The 18,830-nt window shown below is 37.3% G+C and overlaps 1 protein-coding gene across 2 annotated transcripts; it reads right to left on the bottom strand.

The window, feature by feature from the left end:
* Nucleotides 1-3,598: 3,598 nt before the first annotated feature.
* On the bottom strand, nucleotides 3,599-16,929 carry LOC579677 (cation-dependent mannose-6-phosphate receptor). Of its 2 annotated transcripts, XM_779780.4 has the most exons (7): nucleotides 16,732-16,929; nucleotides 13,839-14,008; nucleotides 13,480-13,589; nucleotides 12,351-12,499; nucleotides 7,996-8,122; nucleotides 4,794-4,915; nucleotides 3,599-3,903 (listed from the first exon to the last, which is right to left on the bottom strand). In XM_779780.4, exons 1-7 carry the CDS (start codon nucleotides 16,887-16,889, stop codon nucleotides 3,897-3,899), a joined length of 843 nt encoding a protein of 280 aa, XP_784873.2. In that variant the 5' UTR covers nucleotides 16,890-16,929; the 3' UTR covers nucleotides 3,599-3,896. The 2 variants fall into 2 exon arrangements, with proteins under 2 accessions (XP_784873.2, XP_030842881.1); XM_030987021.1 differs by having other exon boundaries at nucleotides 3,599-4,915.
* Between the last annotated feature and the right edge of the window lie 1,901 nt (nucleotides 16,930-18,830).

Below are 18,830 nucleotides of genomic sequence, written 5' to 3' on the forward strand. Positions count from 1 at the left end.
CTCAGTGCAGAAGATTTTTTTGTTTGTGTGTGCTACATGTATATGGTGGTATTAACTAAACATTTACTAGATCCATCAGGCACTGAATTTTGGAATGCTTTCTTTAATTATCATCCTCCACAACTTTCTGCATGAACTGATCCTAGTTGTATTGTTGTTGTCCATACTAAAGGCTTGATTGGCTCAGTGGTAGAGCAGTGGTCTTATAACCGGGATGTTACGGTTTGAAACCAAGTCAAAGTGCTAGTGCCCTTCAATAAGGTGCTAGTGCCCTTCAATGAGATGCTAGTGCCCTTTCATAAGGCCTTAATCATCATTACCAAGTCCCTTGGATATGGCTTAAAGCCTTCAGTCCTCTTAGTTGCTTTAATACCGATAATCATACAAATGACTGCAGTCAGATAAAAGAACAAACTAACCTGATTTTAATAATTCAATACTAAATAGCTCTATGTTTACATAAAAACATATATTCTACCAGCTCACATCAAATCTCTTGCATAGAGATCATCATATTGCAATTTTTATCACAATTTTTTTTTTTTAACTTTCATCTAATAAAATGTAACAAACAGATCAAATCTTTCTCTTATGTCATATTGACATATACCTTAAAACAAATCCATTTGATAGAAAATATTGATAACTCTATCCTAATTGAATTAATTATTATCCTACACATACATGTATTTCATTAAACACATTTTTAAACAGTATAAAAAGGCCCTACTGAATTCAGATATTGTACAAAACAGATTTACAATTTAGGCTCGCTCAGATATGATGTAGTAAATGAAAGCTGCCATTTTTGTGTGGAAATGTACATGAACATGAACGTCAACTGTGAAGCGTAAAATACTTATGTCATCAATTTTTTTTAAAGGCTGCTATAAACTGCATCATATCTAAACAAGGTTTTAAGAATCAAAGCAAAAATGAAGAATACATCATCTATAAAAAATTTCAAGGATCGTCTGAAATCATGCTTGCTATACATGTAGGTCTAAAAAAAATATCCAAATAAATAATTTCACAAACAAACCAGGATTTCATGCATTCAGGTTTAAATCACTAGTATCTGCAGCACACAATGGTTTCAACACAATGAATACTACGCTTAAAATAACTTGGGCTGAAGCTTAGATCTTTATAATCCCACTGTGCCACGCTGTATCACCAAGAGCTTCAAGATTATCTAACTGGTTCCAGTGCCAGATTAATCTATATAAAAGGGTTGTCATGGAGCTAATCAAGACTGGAAAAGAGTAATTTTGCAAAACCATTGTGTTGCCAGCAACCTTTCTGTCAATTGCTGCCTATTGTTTAGGGAAAAATTCATGCGTGGCAACAAACGACTGTGCAGAAAGCCAAATACAACGGTGGAATTGTTAAGGGAAATTAATTTATCGCAAAATCAAATAAATCAAGCTGTACCCCATAAATTACAAGTCAATTTCATATCATACACATTTCATCATTTCTACACTCTCCTACAAAGCTATCTGCAGGGCAAGATTGAAAAAAAGTGTCAAAAGTCGGGTCAGCAGAAAGAGATTATTAAATCATTCATTATTCAAAGAGGATTAAAACCAGAAAAGTGTCAACTCTGTGTTTAATACAATATGAGAAAATGCCCTTCTGGCTCCAAATAGACAAAATCCCCCTTTGCTTTAATACTTTTTTTTTTAAATCTTAAAGGGATCGTTTAACAATGTTAAATCTGAGATACACGGTCCTACATGTTACCAGTGTCTGTGATATGGTGTAATATGGAAGCCCTAAAAAAATTACGCTTCAAAATGATCAAGAAGTGCCTCAAAAAAGTAAAAATCTGAATGACCGGTTTTACCATACTCGTTTTCCCCAATAGACTGTAGTGTTATGAAAACCGTTTGGTGAACGGTTTTCAAAATTTGTAATTCCAATCATTAATATCTTGATAATCAGACAGGCGATCGGCTTGTAAAATTCACGGAGTTCCTGACTGACCTAAAGGTTTATAATTATCATTGCAGCATGAGCTAAATCAAGGATTATTTCTAAAGGATCAGAGTACACAGAATAAATGATTGCCTGTACTTGACAAAAATGGTAATGATACGTATACCATGAATTTGGCAAATCAGAACTACTGTAAGGTATATCATCTAGCAATGATGCTTATAGCTACAATATGATTAATTCAAACATTAAACTCAACTCATTGAAAGCAATGACTCTAATGCAAACTCTACACAAAATCGAAAAAGATAAAAATAGAAAGAGTGAAAAATAAAAGTTGTTTTTCCCAGATGCAGAAAGTGCATTACATTGGTGTCAATCAGGTGGTCTAATACATGAATTCTATTGAGGACTATAAAACCTAAAACATGTGTGAAAAGTGCTACAGTTAGGCAGACATTGTGAGGCAGCCATTGTGCAAGTGGCATAATCTACAGGCAAAAAGGCCCCCGTTGCTTGCATATATAGAGAAACAGTGCGTTGCAGAGTATCCTGCATAGCTGAGAAAGCCATGCCGGCCAGTGCAAGAGTGCGTTTCAATATGGTTGGGGACTGTTAAATAATAAATAATACGACAGTTTACACATTTTTACAGTTCAGGACTAGTTTGTGAGCATTAAGTATCGTCAGTGATGTGCATAAAACAGGGTCTATACAGTTAAGATTATAGAATGCATCAAATTGGCCATGGCATGGCACACACCCTAAAACTTAAGTGTTGGGCTAGATTCATGGCTTTATGAAGAAGAAAAAAAAGACCTATAAAGCGTTAAAAGGAGTCTGCATCTGCAGACTACTAAAGAACTGCTTTTAACTGCGTATTTTAATGCATACTAAAGTGATGATCCTGCTCTATCAAGCTGCTTATCTTTAAAAAAAAGACAAAAGTCGGGATAAAGCATGCAGGACTTAGTATCTCACTTCCTTTGAATTGTTGTAAAATTACACTTTTCATTACAGTGTACAGACTTAATCCTTTTTTTGTAACAATGGAGCTATAAAGAGATTAGTGAAAATCCTTTCATTTACAGGGCTCTTTATCTCGGTGTGATTAGTCGCAAATCAGATTTCAGATGTTAACAGCAAGCATGCAGAGTTAGTACTGACCATCATCACACAACCCTGAACCCACTACCCTTATTCACAAAAGCAGACTAAATCAATCCCGGTTTAAAGGGGAAATCTACCCTGATATTAAGTTGGTTTTAATAAAAGCTGAAAAATGAGATAATGAGCCAATTTGTGTTTGATTGATGACACCTTCAAAAATTCATAAATATCTTATTCTTAACCGGTTGTGTCTCAAACTTTTCTTTCAATTTTTTTGCTTCTAATTAGACCAACTTAATATCAGAGTGGACTTTCCTTTTAACTTGATGACTACTGAATTCTATCAGTTCCATAGGCTTAATGCAGGAACCAACCAGCTCCCACAGGCAAAGGGTTAACCTTGTCTACCGATTTACGGAATGCCAAGTGTCACCCCTTTATTCTGCCTAAATTACTGGAGTACTGTTATAAACTGAAAAACTAAAATGAATTTAGTCATGAAATGGAAATAAATAATGAAATTCATTAAATTCCTTTTAATCTATAATTTAGTTACAGATTTATGGTCATTTTGTAATACCGGACCAAGAGCTGACACTTGGCAATTCTTAAATTGATGAAAAAACATCTCTTGTAACTTAGTCTGGGTTTAAACCTGGATTAAAGTTAGTATGCTTGTATGAACAGGGCCTAAGGCTTTAACTGTAATACATCCGTGCATTGCATTTCAATCAGGGATGGCACGGGACAACACAAAATCACCTGACGAGTGAAATCCAGTGACATTGTCTTGGTGCCTTGCTTGACTTAAACCTTGGTGGCTCCTAGATGCTGAGAGTGCATGATCAATACCTGCAATAACAACCAGTGTGCTTCATATATTGCATCAGATCATCGGTATGGATTAAGATCATGTACATTGCGGCTCAGAACAAAGAGATTTACATCATTTGGAGTAAATTTATACTATGGTATATCAAATGTACATACATGTTTTATAATTCTATCGTTGGAAGCAACTTTGGAACACAAAAATGATGCTTAAGCAGGAATGCATTCTGTTTCACCAAAAGAGCTCATGATTCTCTCAAGACAGAAAAGGACAACATCATGAATAACCTGTATCTAATGATATGAAATCCCATGCCGTATGAATAGAGAAGGTGATTAACCGGTTGACTGCTGAATTCTAATATTCCTCATAGGATTAATACAAGAACCACCAGGGTCCAGTAGGCAATGGGTTGAAGTGAAATGCAATAAGGATAAAATATACCCTTTCTTCTTGAGTGGCTTGGAGTAAAAATGTTTTGTGCTTTCAGAATAATACCCACATCTATGTTTTACCATTCATGTAGTTCCATTACAGAAATATTGTATGAAACTTTTAGGCCTCATCTCATTTCAAGTATAAATGATTTGTAACACAAAATTGCAGTGCATGAAGCTAATATCATATCTTTAATACTTTAAAGACTTGTGATTAGATTTAAACATATACATAGTTGAAATTAATACCAAAGAATAATTTATTATAAAAATCTGATTCAAACAATCTAGTCTATTAAAGGAATGTCTTCATTAAATCTAAAAAAATCATCTAATAGAAATAACACTATAGAGTGATACCTAAAATAAACAATATAGGAAAATGCGAGCTGATTTATACATTCAGTCAAAACTAAATATAGAAAAGTAATACATGCAACAGAGTACTGATAATGTGGAAATGTTATGCCTACATGGGTAAGATATTTTCATCTCTCTCTTCCTCCTCATCTAGCCCAAGTTGGTCGTCTCCTAGCCCTTTGTAACTCTTCGAGTGTTGCTTCTTGTTACATCGACAAACAAAATCACAGCCATCCTGTAGAGCAAACAACAAAAACAAACAATGTGTTAGGATTTTTTTTTTCTCCAAAAAATTCATAATTTCTTTGCTACGTTTTTTAATCTTTTGATTTTCTATGAATAGTTTGTTTTCAAGACATATTGTAAAACAGCCTCTGAGGAACTAATGCTTTAACAAGCTCTGCTTCTAGTTAGTTCCTCTTTTCTTGTGCTTTTTTTTGTTTCATTTTATACTTTTTTGCAATATACTTAACTTAATCATTGTATTATGTTTGCACGAGAAATAAAATCATTTGAATTGAATTCAATTGATTTGCATCTCATACAGGCATGTGGTACTCTGATTTTGGCAGAGTGCGGGAAGGAAAAAATGCTGTTTGATATTTAAACACATTAATTAACTAAAGCATAAATATTGTAAGAAATACATGTATAAATCATCAGTCTTAATTTCTTCTATATTTCTTCATACATTTATTAACTTTTAAACATAATTTGTTGGTCAAATATCTTTTATAAATCTTCTTCCATTTTCTGCATCCTTGCACTACACTTAGTGGATGAGTCATATTTTAAACTGCCAGGCATTCATCCATGTGTATCTTGGTTTACCGGGTATATTGTATTATCTTCTTTATTTCTAGTCTCATGTTATTTACTTTAAAGAATCTTGCTTCTTTTAAAATGACAACTTAAACACCTTTTTTTTTTTGAAAGAGAGGACACCAATGATAATTGATTAAAATATGATATATACATCGTACAAGTAATAGCAATATTTTCTGTCATACATGTATAACCAAAGCTCAGTAGTTCCTTTAAGCTGAAATAAATTATGAGTAGTCTACTTCGTAGAAATGTCAAAATGCATTAAAGGTCTTGGAAGAAAAGGGAATATTTCCCCAAAATGGAAATGTACGATATCATTAAATATCAAGCAATCATTTGAATTATCTGTTTCAAATCGCTGGCGCTACAGCCCTTCCAAACACTCCTTGATAATAATAAACAGAACACCTAGAGATTACACTCTACAACCAAATTTTGTTTAACTTCATGGGCTAGAAAGATGTATCCTTACTGGATAATCTCCAAGTTTGGAATTGCTTAGAGACTTAATTGTAATTCATGCTATATAAAAGCTGAGTCAGGCCTTAAATTAATCGACGGCCATCGACGGCCAGGCCGTCGATGCCCCTATGACTGGCCGCGGTGCCCTCCCAAAAAAAGATATATTCACGGCCAAAAAGGCCGTGCCCTTTTTTTCAAACTGGCCGACGTGCCTTTTTTTCCAACTGGACGTGCCCTTTTCATTTTAAATTTGCGCACATAAAACCACCAATTGCGCCCATAATCATCTAAAACTAGACGGCAAGGCGCAAGTGTTTTCCGTGAAAATGCGCCCATAAATTATTAGAACAGTAAAAATACACGAATCACAAACAGTTTGCCGCCCACGAGCTCTCTTCTAGCTTCGTATTTAGTGCTTTAATAAGGCGCAAGTACCGTGAAAATGCGCCCTTTGTTATTATATAGGCAATGGGCTAGCGCACGTACGTACGTACGTTCATATTATGCGATCGCATGATATGCATATGGTGCATGCTGTTGACGCACGCACGTACGTACAAATCGAAGGCCAGGATCAAGAAACAAATCGTCAAATGGAGAAATAAACAAGCATTCAAATAGTCATTAGAGATCTGTCGAGGTTTGTTTGTAGGCCTAGTTTATTATTTTATCTCAAATAAAATTTAGAATTATCTTATTAATAAGTTAAGAACACCTACGATGTTCTCGATCGTAGTTACTCTCATTTTGCCACCAGCCGACCTCGCTTCAAAAAGCTACCCCGCCAGCTTCCCAAGACGAACGTTTCGAGTCCCGGTAAAATTCCGAGGGTGCATCGGTTTCGCTGGCAATCTTCCAGCCCGACAGCTTCCCACCAAAAGTGGCGAGAGTGTGTGTGCGAGGAACGATTTTGGTTTCGTGAATGCACGTTACGCAACTGAGCTGAGCGTGTCACTTTCAGCTGTCGAATGTCTATAAGGACATTTTTACATCTTATTTCATTAGTTAGATCTAGGCCTAGATCTATGTAGACCTTTCTATACAACAGTTAAAAAGATAATTTCTTCAAATTTGCTCCTACTACCGAGAGAGTGGCGGAAGGTTTGTGTGTGAGGTGCGATTTTGATTTGGAATACACGGCCCGGTAAACTTGCCAATTAAGTCCTTCTGACTTTCGATGTTTGTGAAATTGACAATTTATTTATTCATTTGCTCATCAATATTTTTAGTTACTTTAAAATACTGTTTAATGTGCAAGTTTGATGTTCTTAATCAATCTTTCCTGTTCATATTGTTAAGATTAAAAAGTTATTAAAATGATCATTCGATCTATTCACATTATGAAATTAACATTTGTAGACTCTCTTTGAACTTATGATTAGATAAGCAACCTATCTGTTTTTGGAAAATTGCCCCTTGCTCTGGTAAATTCCCGTGGCTAAGGGCAACTTAAAAAAAAAATTGCCCCTTGCTCCTGGCTGCTAAATCTAAGGCTTGCGGGCCGCCGCCTTGTTTGCAGGTGCGTAGCCAGAGTTTGGTGTTTGGGGGGGGGGGGGGGGGCACATACATGTAATCGATCGAGGTCAAAAAAAGGGGTCTACAAAATTTCAACCGATCCTGGAAATTTTAGGGGGGGGCACGTGCCCCCCGTGCCCCCCCCCCCCCCCCCCCCCCCCCCCCCCCCCCCCCCCGTGGCTACGCGCCTGCTTGTTTGTATGTACCGTAGACCTCTATACATTCTGTGAAGAAGCTGGTGCTAAAAGTCATGGGAAATTGATCCTGCACAAGTTTCATAAAATACACATGACATCTAACAAAAATAGAATCAATTTTTTTGGCCTCATACTCGATGCCCTTTTTGTAAAATATTTTGGCCTCGATGCCCTTTTTGTAAAAATATTTTGGCCTTGGTGCCCTTAAAAATATGAGGTACTCGAGGCCAAACTGGCCTTGCCCTAAAAATGACGAAATTTAAGGCCTGCTGAGTATTATTATTATCCTATGCCATGATCCTCTGATACTTACTGCTGTCAAGTTACCAAAGTTCGTCCAGAAATCTATGTGTGGAAACTGCTCTCTTCCTTTGGCTCTCAAGAAAAACCTCTTATATGCAACCCCTAGGATAAGGTAAGCTGCAGCTATTGTTAAAACTCTGGAATAAGAAAATAGAAGGGGCAAAAAAGGAAGATATGGATAAAAGGTGACCCACACTGAACCTCCATCTTAAAAAAGACAATCTCGCCCAGAGATGTCCAACACTGCAACTTTGAGGATGTATCATTTTTATTTTTATTTTCACAATCATCAAAAATGAGATTGCCTGAAAATTTGGGGGAAATTTAAAGCTACTTTCTCTTGTGGGGGTTTATCAAATGATCTAAGAAAGTTGCATGAGGCAGAATCCTGTTTCAAACAAAATTATTAAACCATGTTGCCTGAAATTACAAAATACCAATCACTTGGTAAATGATTGCCACCAGATACAATTTTCCTAAATTTTGGAATACTGGTAGATAAAAATGCATCTCAACATTAGCAGATAAATTTTGCATGTGTTCAGCAGAACCTGATGTCAACCAGCCCTGTGTACAGCGCTCAAAATACAAGGGAGCGGTGGGCGATTCGCCCCCGTGAGCTACAAAATCGCCCCCGTCAGGTTGCTCACGGGGGCGATTGCAAAATTAAAAATCGCCCCGGTGGAATTATAAAATAAAGATAATCTTTTCTGTTATAACTTTAACACAATATTGAGTTTCAATTTTCAAACCTTAAACCAATGAAATGGAACTAAGATTAGCGTGCAAGGTTTCTCGTTTTATGAGTAGGCCTATTATTACCGATTCAGCTCGCAGTGCAGTGCCGCCGTCAGCAGTAGTTATAGACCTACTGCGCCGTTAGTAGCGGTGCGTGTGCACGCTGCCGCACCATGTCTGCTGGAGCTGGAGGCGATCGGGCAAGGGCAGAAACATGGCCTGGAGAAGTTTTTCGTTGTCAGCAAATAATGAACCTCGACCAATAAATCAATATTAGGGACTTTTAGATTTGCACGATGAGAACGTGGACTGCAACGTGTGACCTCATTTTAAGGCACTGCCAGTGCTTAAAAGGACGTCACATGTGATTGCCAGTGCCTTAAAAGGACGTAACACGTCCACGTCCACGTCCACGCAAATCTAAAAGTCCCTTTTGAGGAGAAGAGGAAGACCAAAATGTCGTGGAATGATATGGTAACATGGGCAGATCTACGGGGGGGGGGGGGGGGGGGGGGGGGGGGGGGGGGGGGGGGGGGGGGTAGGGGGTTTAACCCCCTCCTCCCACCCCCGGTCCCCTTGGGCTGCCAAGTGAAAATGTGATATTAAAGCGGGGGGAGGGGGATTCTGGAGAGGAGGACTACTAATCTATTTTATTTTTTTCAGGGGGCGGGGGGAAGTGAAGCGCCGTTTTAGCATGACTTTCTTTTTAACTCTTACTTTCACCTATCTCAGATAACCCTAAGTTTTTGGTTGCTGCTTATATGTAGTTGATAATGCATGATTAAAATAAAGAGAGAGAGAGAGAGAGAGATAACCACCATCATTTTGCTATGGTTCAGGGTTCGTGTAATGTACATTTAAAACCATTTCTTAGCGTCTCAACCCTAAAAAAAAAAAGCAAAAATATTTTTGAGGAAAAGCATTATACTGAATTAAATAAAGAATAATAGCTTTATATTGGATCATACTAATACTGATACGGGCTAAAGACAATGTGGTATTTGTATAGATGTATTCCAAAATGACATTCTGATAATCAACATTTGTTCTGGTATCATATGTACAGTATATACGCATAATACAACTGATCTTTATGATTTCTTAACGTGACATAGCTTCTTCTCCCTCTGCAAACAAAACAGAAAACAAGGTTATTTAATAAAAAGGACCATGCGACAAATAATCATTGTGATTCAAATTGATGCAAGGATTTTTTTGAATAAGCAATGCTTTTCACCAGAATCTTCTTTGTAAAAACGACTTTTACAAATCCAGGGGTGATAGTGAGCACTAAAAAAAAAATAGGTTTTTTGTTTTCCCCTCAACCACGCCCCCCTTGAGTAAAAAAAAAAAAAGGCGATTCGCGGGGAAAAAAACGGCATCTAACAACATTCCCCCCTTTCGAGTAAGAAAATTGGGAGAAAAAAATAGGGCAAAATAAGGAAGAATAGAGAAAATAAGGGGGGAATCAGGAAAATCAGTATAAAAAAGGGAAGAAAAAAAAATCTGGTAATTTTTTTTTTTTTTTTTTTTTTTTTTTTTTTTTTTTTTTTAAATCGGGAGAAAAAAAAAAATCGGGAAAAAATCGGGAAAAATCAAAAAAAATCGGGAAACCGATTTAAATCGGGTTTTTATCAGGCCTGCAAATCTCAGCCATGCAATTCTGCCACTGTGCTGTAAGATCACTTTGAGATTAGGAGAAGTGTATTATGTAATGGGTATTTTAAATTGAATGGAACGTCTCAACTTAGTAAGCATGGCTGAGATTTGTAAAAGTTGTTTTCACAAAGAAGATTCGGATGAATAGCAGTGCTTATTCAAACAAATATTCACATCAATTTGAATCACAATCATTATTTGTCGCTTAATCCCTTTTAATGACCATGTTTTCTTTTTCGTTTGCAAGGGGAGAAGAAGGAATCCCGGACAACTCGCCACAAAGACAACCCGCCCCAAGACAACCCGCCACAATACCCTGGACATCCCGCCACAATACCCTGGACAACCCGCCACAATACCCTGGACAACTCGCCACAGCCTTTTCGGACAACTCGCCACACTTTTTTCCCCTCATGATTTCTAGATCTAAAATCCCTCATCTTAGATGAAATTGTCATTTTTCATGATTTTCGTGCTTTTATAAACACAGTTATGACAGGAAACATGGAAATTGTGAGTATTTTGAGAGCTGTTCTAAAGAATAAAGATGATTTTCCTTGCGCTTGCAACAAGAATCTATTTTGGACGAACCCAAGCCAGGCGTACTACGACTACGAGTTACGACTACGATTTTTAAGTTCATGTCTCAGGAAACTTTTTATTGGTAGGAATATGCTGCTATGTATCTTTGGCGTATCTTTACATTCCCATGTTACCTGCCCCCCCCCCCCCCCCCCCCCCATCAGTACGCCAGTGCTTCCAGTATCCTACCATAAAAAAATTCTGGGACAGAAAAATGCAGCTGTTATAGACCTCTAGATCAAAAGTATATTCTTGTTACAAGGGAAATCAACTTTATTCTTTTTAATGACTGTTTATAAAAGCACGAAAATCATGAAAAATGACAATTTCATTTCAATATATATTATTGTTACAATTAGGGAAATCAACTTTATTCTTTATTCTTTGTAATGACTGTGTTTATAAAAGCACGAAAATCATGAAAAATGACAATTTCATTTCATTTTAGATCTAGAAATCATGATGGGAAAAAGTGTGGCGAGTTGTCCGAAAAGGCTGTGGCGAGTTGTCCAGGGTATTGTGGCGGGTTGTCCAGGGTATTGTGGCGGGATGTCCAGGGTATTGTGGCGGGTTGTCTTGGGGCGGGTTGTCTTTGTGGCGAGTTGTCTGGACCCCAGAAGAAGATATGTCACGTTAAAGACATCATAAAGATCAGTGTTGTATGCGTATATATTATATACACAGGCCAGTAACAGCTATGTAGCTTGTAAATTTGTAAGAGGGAAAATGCTGATTGAAATGATAATGATGAAATAGCAAATAATTGAGGAGTATCATAGGTACCAATTCAATGGATATTTGTATAAAAAAGAGCCCCCGTCAGTAATAAAAGAGCCCCCGTGAGAAGGCTCACGGGGGCTCTTTTTTCGGGGGAAGAGCCCCCGTGGACAAAAAATTAATTTGAGCCCTGCCTGTGTATCATATATTCTAAGTAACATCACACGCATAGATATCTGGCACTTCTAGCTTAAAGATAAGTTGAGTTGTGGTCATGCGATTGCATTGTGAAAGGTATGTTGTGGAATCGATCAGAACAGGTTGATCATCTAGCGTATTGGTGTGTACTGCAAGGTTCTGGAATCATCAAAATAAGAAATTTGGCCCAGTCTTGGTAAAGTAGCAAGCACTGTACACAGAAGGCTATATATGGGACAACACACATGGTGTCGGGGCTAGTACTACCTTGATTTCCTTGTCTTTCTATGCTAATTACTCAGCCAGTATACATTTTCTTCCAAAATTGTTTGGCACATGTCATTTATTTGTAATCTTGAACATTCAGTGTAAGTTTTGTTTGATTCTGTAAGAATTAATTTTCTTTTTTTTTTACCAGAACTGGATTTTATCTTTAAGGTTGATTTGGGGGGATTAAAAATGTACACTTACGTAATGACGATAATTCCACCAACACCGATTCCTGATGATGATGAAGGCGCTGATGTTGAATTAGAGCAAGCCACTGAACTTCCTACTTCAAAAACATAGGCACATTCTTTATCCCTGAAATTATTTTCTTCAACCAAAACTGGATTTACCTGGACAGGAAGAAAAAAAAGAGTAAAAATGATGAAATGTGCAGTGACGATTAATGCCATACCAAGACTGAAAATAAAGACTGAACTGAGAGACCGTGGGACGACCCCGTTTTTCTTTCAGTTTGGTTTTCATCCTAAAAAGACTAAACCAATTTGATCTTAAAAGATATGTTTTTTATTACAATTACAGAGTCACATGTTCCATTTTGCAAAACTTGCACATTAGTAATTAATTATAAACTGAAGTGAACAAATGCTCAATATGTATAATTATGCTTGTATACTTTAGGAACCCTAAGGCTATATAAAAAGTGCTCCAGTTCACAAGACCGACAGCCAATAGTCGGTCTTGTATGCCATTAGTCTCATGGACATTTCCAAACTTTCTTTTTGTCTATATTTTCTTATGAAACCGACAGTCGATCACGAGATTGACAGTATTGCTTTCTCAGGCCTGCTGACCTTTTTTTGTATTTCTTTGTCTTGTCACTCTCATAGGCTTTGGGTCTTGTATGCCATTAGTCTCATGGAAATTTCCAAACTTTCTTATTGTCTATATTTTTTAAAGAATTTCTTCATTAAGTGGGGTCTTGTGGGCTGTCTGTCTAGTGAATCTGTCGTTTTTGGGGATGACCCACTTTTATAGTACTATTTAACATTTTGACATGGTCATGACAGACTTGAATTGCAAGCAGCCTGCACTACTTGTAGCTACTTGCGTCCTCTATATAGCCAACAATGCCTAAGCGGTACCCGTTGATTGAGAGCTAATTTGGTGAGATTACCACCTGCCAGTGACTACGCAGGGAGGTTTGATCCCCCCTGGCCAAGCTAGTGCAGATTTATTAGAGACAAACATTTACTGCTAAATGCTTTAGTCCACACCAAATGATTAAGTTTTCAGATCCATCTAAGGAGCTAGGGAACTCTGAAGTATTGCAATTGGGGGGGGGGGGTATGTCCATTACTAGATTACTTACAAGAAGTCCACTTGGGTCACACATAATAAAGATGGTTGCTCTCCTTGCTTCTCCATTACAATTGTGGTTATACAAATCTCCATCTCGGTATTCAAGAAAGATCCAGTTAGCTAAAGGAACGAACAAATAGAAATATTAGATTATTTAGGCCAATGCCTGGTGCCATAACAATTTTTTTTCTCGTAACAGTTGGCAGCTATGACATTACCGTAAAGGGCATCTGCCTATGAAGAATGCTTTCCATGACTCCCTTGAGTGGTACTTATATTCAGGTTTCTTGCTGTACTATTAGCATCAGTTTCTAAATTTCTTTGATTCTTGGATGTCTGAAAGAATCACACATTCCACAAGTTACTTACTTCCAGCCATGATGTTAGTGGCAGTTGTTCTCCCTACAGCATGAAGAGCTACTTTAGCCAACGTATACTGCTCAACTCCTACATCTACATCGTCTGTGCCCAGACCTCCGATACCCTCACAGAAGCCAACCTTATAAGTGTAGTTTTTTGCAGTATCTGTGACTTCCACTCTGTCAGCAAAAGAAAGAAATAGTGACATTGTGATTAAAGGCATCGTTTAACAATGTTAAATCTGAGATGCATGGCCCTACATGTTATCAGTGTCTTTGATATGGTGTAATATTGGAGCCCTATAATAAATTGCACTTCAAAATGATCATGAAGTGCCTCAAAAAAGTTTTAAAAAATCTTTGAGTGACCAGTTTTACCATACTCGTCTTCCCTCATAGACTGTAGTGTAATGAAAACCGTTAAAAATTCAAAATTAGATTTTGATTTTCAATCATAAATATCGTGATAATCAGACAAGCCGACAGGCGATCGGCTTGTAAAAGTCATGGTGTTCCTGACTGACCTAAGGGTTTATAATTATCATTGCAGCATGAGCTAAATCCAGGATTTTGTTGCAAAATCTGAAACAAAGTTACCCAATCCCTTTAAGTGTAAGACCCACTCACACCTGTACACAATTATCTTGATAAAGTTGTATTCCCACATAGTTGTTGGTTTGATGTTTTTTTTTACCTGACTGCTAAAAACAAAGCATACAACAATGTACCATGGCATGCTTTCCCATATCCAATTGAATCCTAGATTGTATTGGATAAAATTACCGGGGTACAAACAGCTTATAAGTCCTTGCCATGGGAAATTTAATGAAGGTTAATGCTTTATCAAAGAGCACTAGCTACATGTAGGGCATCAACTTGGTTTCAAACCTGGGGGCCGTTTCTCGAAACCGTCATAACTACAAGATCAACGGCATCTCGCCACTGTCGCGCAACTTGTCAGCTAAGTGTTTCACGAAGCCGTCTTCGCCAAGATGAGCGACAACTTCCGCGACAAGCGAGTTGTCACTGATCCGAACCTGTCATATCTTTTTAATTGCTGTAAAGCGCCATCACAAGTCAGTTTGTTGCCATTCCATGGGCCGCGAAATGGACGATTAGTTTCCCTATCATTTTGAGAAAGATATAGACGAGTTCGGTACGTAATTATACAAATTATACAGAAACTTTAAAAAGCTGAATATAAACATTAAATCACAAATCATTAAACTATAACATATAAATAAGAGAGGTAAGAATGTTACACACCGTTTTCCATAGTCGATCCATAGTCTTTTCTTAGGATACCGTCATACCTTTGGGGCCTTTGTGCATTATTATTTCCTCTCTAATTACTTCTTCCAAATTATATTTTTAATATCAAATCAATTATATAACAAGTATTTATGAGACTCTAGAATAAAAACTGGCTGAGAAAAGACATTTTGCCTAAAAGGACGTATTGATAAACTATCACATTACGGTATCCTTCAACTAACTTTTGATTCGACTGTCAAAAAAAAAAACACTCACCGGGTTTTCTTCAATTAAGAATCTTTACAGAAATATGCAAATCGTTTGATGATGTAAATTTGATAATTACACTATTTATTATTTATTTTAGGAGAATTTATATGTATTTATTTCTTTTTGAACAATTTTAGCCCCAAAACTAGTTTTGGGTTATTCTTCATAAATCAAATGAATCGTGACAAAGACTATCTTCTTGAGCTGCTAGTATCGCGATATATCGATATCATGTCTGTCATGGCTTTGTGAAACGGTTTATCCACTTCATGACATCTCCGTAGGTCGGCGACAAAGATATGACTGTCATGGAGTTGGTTTCGAGAAACGGCCCCCTGGGTCCTTCTGGGACCACTGAGCCATCTCGCCTAGATACTTTACTTGTGAGGTTTTTTGTGTGGATTATCCTGGATTGGTCCAAGGTAGATCACCGATGAGATACTACTTAATTTTCAGTACGGTAGGCTAACATCAAATTTGTAGCCCAGGATAGTTGGAAAATCCTGGATAAGGTCATGTAGAACCATGCTTACATTGATCTCGGCAGACAGCACATTTTCTACATAGTCGATCCCACACTGCGTATGGCTTGTTTCCTTAAAGCTCATCAGTACTAGTGTAAAGGAGGGATTAGACTACACTGCAAGGTCATTGTACAGGTGGTTTTTTCATCAACTCAGCTCCCAAATAACACAAGAAAAAGAGGATCATGGGGGACCAATGGTCACCGATTAGACATTGTTTGTTATATACATGTAGAGGGCGCAAGTAGCTACAAGTAGTGCAGTGGGCCTTTAATGAAGGAAAAACTACCTTGATGTCACTCAAGGGGCATTAGTATATTTTTTGAGGAGCAAAATATGTTCAGATGACCTCTATTCTATTGTCTATATTGATTCTCAACATTTTTAAACAGTAAAAAACATGCCACATTATTCATATTCATTGGACTGGTTCACACAGTTATCCAGCTCCCAGGCCTAGGGGATTGTATTTGCAATGAGAAAAAAAGAAGGAAAAAATGAGAGACACACAAACACGTGAACTAGATTCCTAAATATTGAGTTGAAAATGATAAACAAAATTTAAATTTAAATTGGATTCCATTCGTTTCCAAAGAATTCAATTGCATTTGTCAGTCTAGACCTCTATTCAAAAGAATGTAAAGTCTAAAATAAACACTGACATTTTATAGGAACTGTTTTCACTTAATGAATTTCTATCAGCATTGTCAATTAAGCAGCTCCGACTCCCATTCAAATCACGAAACGACAGTCACTCACGATCACGTCACATATTGGTGTGGAAGGGAGAAACCCTACCCGATATTGAACGGATGGGACACTACGACTCACTCAGCAGCAATTTTAACCACTTACGTTTTTCCTTTTAACGGCTCAATCAGTTCAAGATACTTGTTTTCTGATGGCGACGCCACTGAACATTCTGACAAAGCAGACTGCACACAAGCAAAAATGTAAAATACAATGAGGAAATACGACATTTTGGATACCGGTAAATCCATATCCATAACCATTTTCTCCGTAGACTACTACTAGTTTAGATCACGTGCTAAAAACGTACGTATATAGGTCTACAACTAGTAGTCTTCTATTCCATCCTACTTTACACCCCGATACGCGATAAAGCGATAGGTCGCAAAAAGTTGCCCGTCTTAAATACGCGAATATGATTGGTCGAAAGTTTCTCAAAAGAAAAAGTCGCGTTAGCCTTTCGGAAGAAGGCGTTGTAGACGGGTTAATGATAATAGTTTATTGAATTTGTGAAGATAACAAAAATTGAAGATGTAAGCTTTCTAATTGTTTGTATGTCATTTTTTAGTAATATCCTGAAATAAAGCTTTCTTCAAGTACCCTCATAAATCAAAATATAACAAGAAACGGCTTAACAGTATGGACCCGAACTTTCACTGTCACATATCGGCCTATCTATCCAAGTGTGAAGTGCATCATGTGAATGTGGTATCAAGCAAGCATGAATTAGTTATTCTACATTTTTAAATCAAACGTTGTGATTTAATTCACACATAATTGTGTGTCTTGGAATAATTAACTTAAAATAAGTTGTCTTTTATGCTACATTAACATTTAATTTTCAGCCAAATATTCGAGTAGGCCTACAGCTATTTTGTAGAATATTCAACTTTTTTCCCTAAAGCTTTATGCTTGTCATCAAAATGTAAATTGATTTGTAACAATTATATACTTTAACTTCTTATCAATTTTCCTTTTATGGTAAGGTAAGGTCAACATATCGCAGCCAATGGCTAAATTGCATATTTGGTTTAAAAATATTTTAAAAAACATCATATTTACAATTCGTTATTTAACAATAATTCGACAAAAAAACTCAGTAAAACTCAGAAAGGGAAGAAAGAAATAAAGGGAAAATGTAAAGCAGGAAAATAAGGAGAACCGGATAGGAAAGTTGAGGGAGAGGAAGTGGAGAGAGAAGAGGAGAAGAGAAGGGAAAGTGTGTGTGTGTGTGTGTGTGCGCTCACCTCAGCATTTTTGTGGGGTTTTATGTGCGCTTCACATACCCCTTGTGAGGCATTTTTATTTTGTGGGGTATTTTTTCAGGACCCCACAGAGTAAAGTCTTTCAAATGACTGTATATTCGGTGTACTATGCCCTGCGGGGCATTAGAAGTGGTACCCCATAAATGACTTTTTGTGAGCGTGTGCTAAAACTTGCACACTTTTTTATGGTAACATCGTAAGCACACCGCCGGGTTGTTATCGCCAGGTTGTACATACCCCACTAGTAGGGGACCACAAGGTATATCTGGAACGCACAGAAATACCCCACAATCAGGTGCCCCACAAAGGCCCTGATGTGAGATGTGTGTGTGTGTGTGTGTGTGTGTGAGAGAGAGAGAGAGAGATAGAGAGAGAGAGAGAGAGGGGGGAGAGAGAGAGAGAGAGAGAGAGAGGGGAGAGAGAGAGGTGAAAGAGGAACAAAGAGAGAGAGAGACCATGACCATTTTTATATTGTAAATAGGATGCAATTTATCCATGGACTACTTCTTTGTATTTTAAAAAAACCGAATTGAATAGACCAGTTCACGGTTAGCACATTACTGCAATGACCCCGAATATCCACAGATCTTAAAAACATGAAGAGGTCCCACTGTGTATATTTTGAAATAATCACTCCTACAGCGATGGAGGTGCTATATAAATAGCCTTTGTTTCCCCTTTTCAAAGAATATTTCCACCTGTGTATCATGGAGTCCACTGAATGTGCATGAATGAATAATGTTACATAACTTTCATGAGCACGTATCCAGTATTTCGTCTCTGTGTATTTCAACATTTGTTCTGCAATGACCTTTATCTGCTCATGCTCAGACTGCAACCGTGAACTGGCTTTGAAGATGAATGGAATTTGGTCATTCCAAAACCTCACTGTATAAACTCATAAACAACTTTTCACGATTGCTTCCGCACAGTTTCTTT

Source organism: Strongylocentrotus purpuratus, unplaced genomic scaffold, assembly GCF_000002235.5.
Source record: "Strongylocentrotus purpuratus isolate Spur 01 unplaced genomic scaffold, Spur_5.0 spur5_scaffold_16, whole genome shotgun sequence".
Classification (NCBI taxonomy): Eukaryota; Metazoa; Echinodermata; class Echinoidea; order Camarodonta; family Strongylocentrotidae; genus Strongylocentrotus; species Strongylocentrotus purpuratus.

Coding starts and splice junctions, on each gene's coding strand:
- LOC579677 (XM_779780.4), bottom strand. CDS start 16,889: ATGGTTATGGATATGGATTTACCGGTATCCAAAATGTCGTATTTCCTC. Junction 13,590..13,838: donor CACTAACATCATGGCTGGAA/GTAAGTAACTTG, acceptor TCGTTCCTTTAG/CTAACTGGATCTTTCTTGAA. Junction 4,916..7,995: donor ACTTTGGTAACTTGACAGCA/GTAAGTATCAGA, acceptor TTTGCTCTACAG/GATGGCTGTGATTTTGTTTG.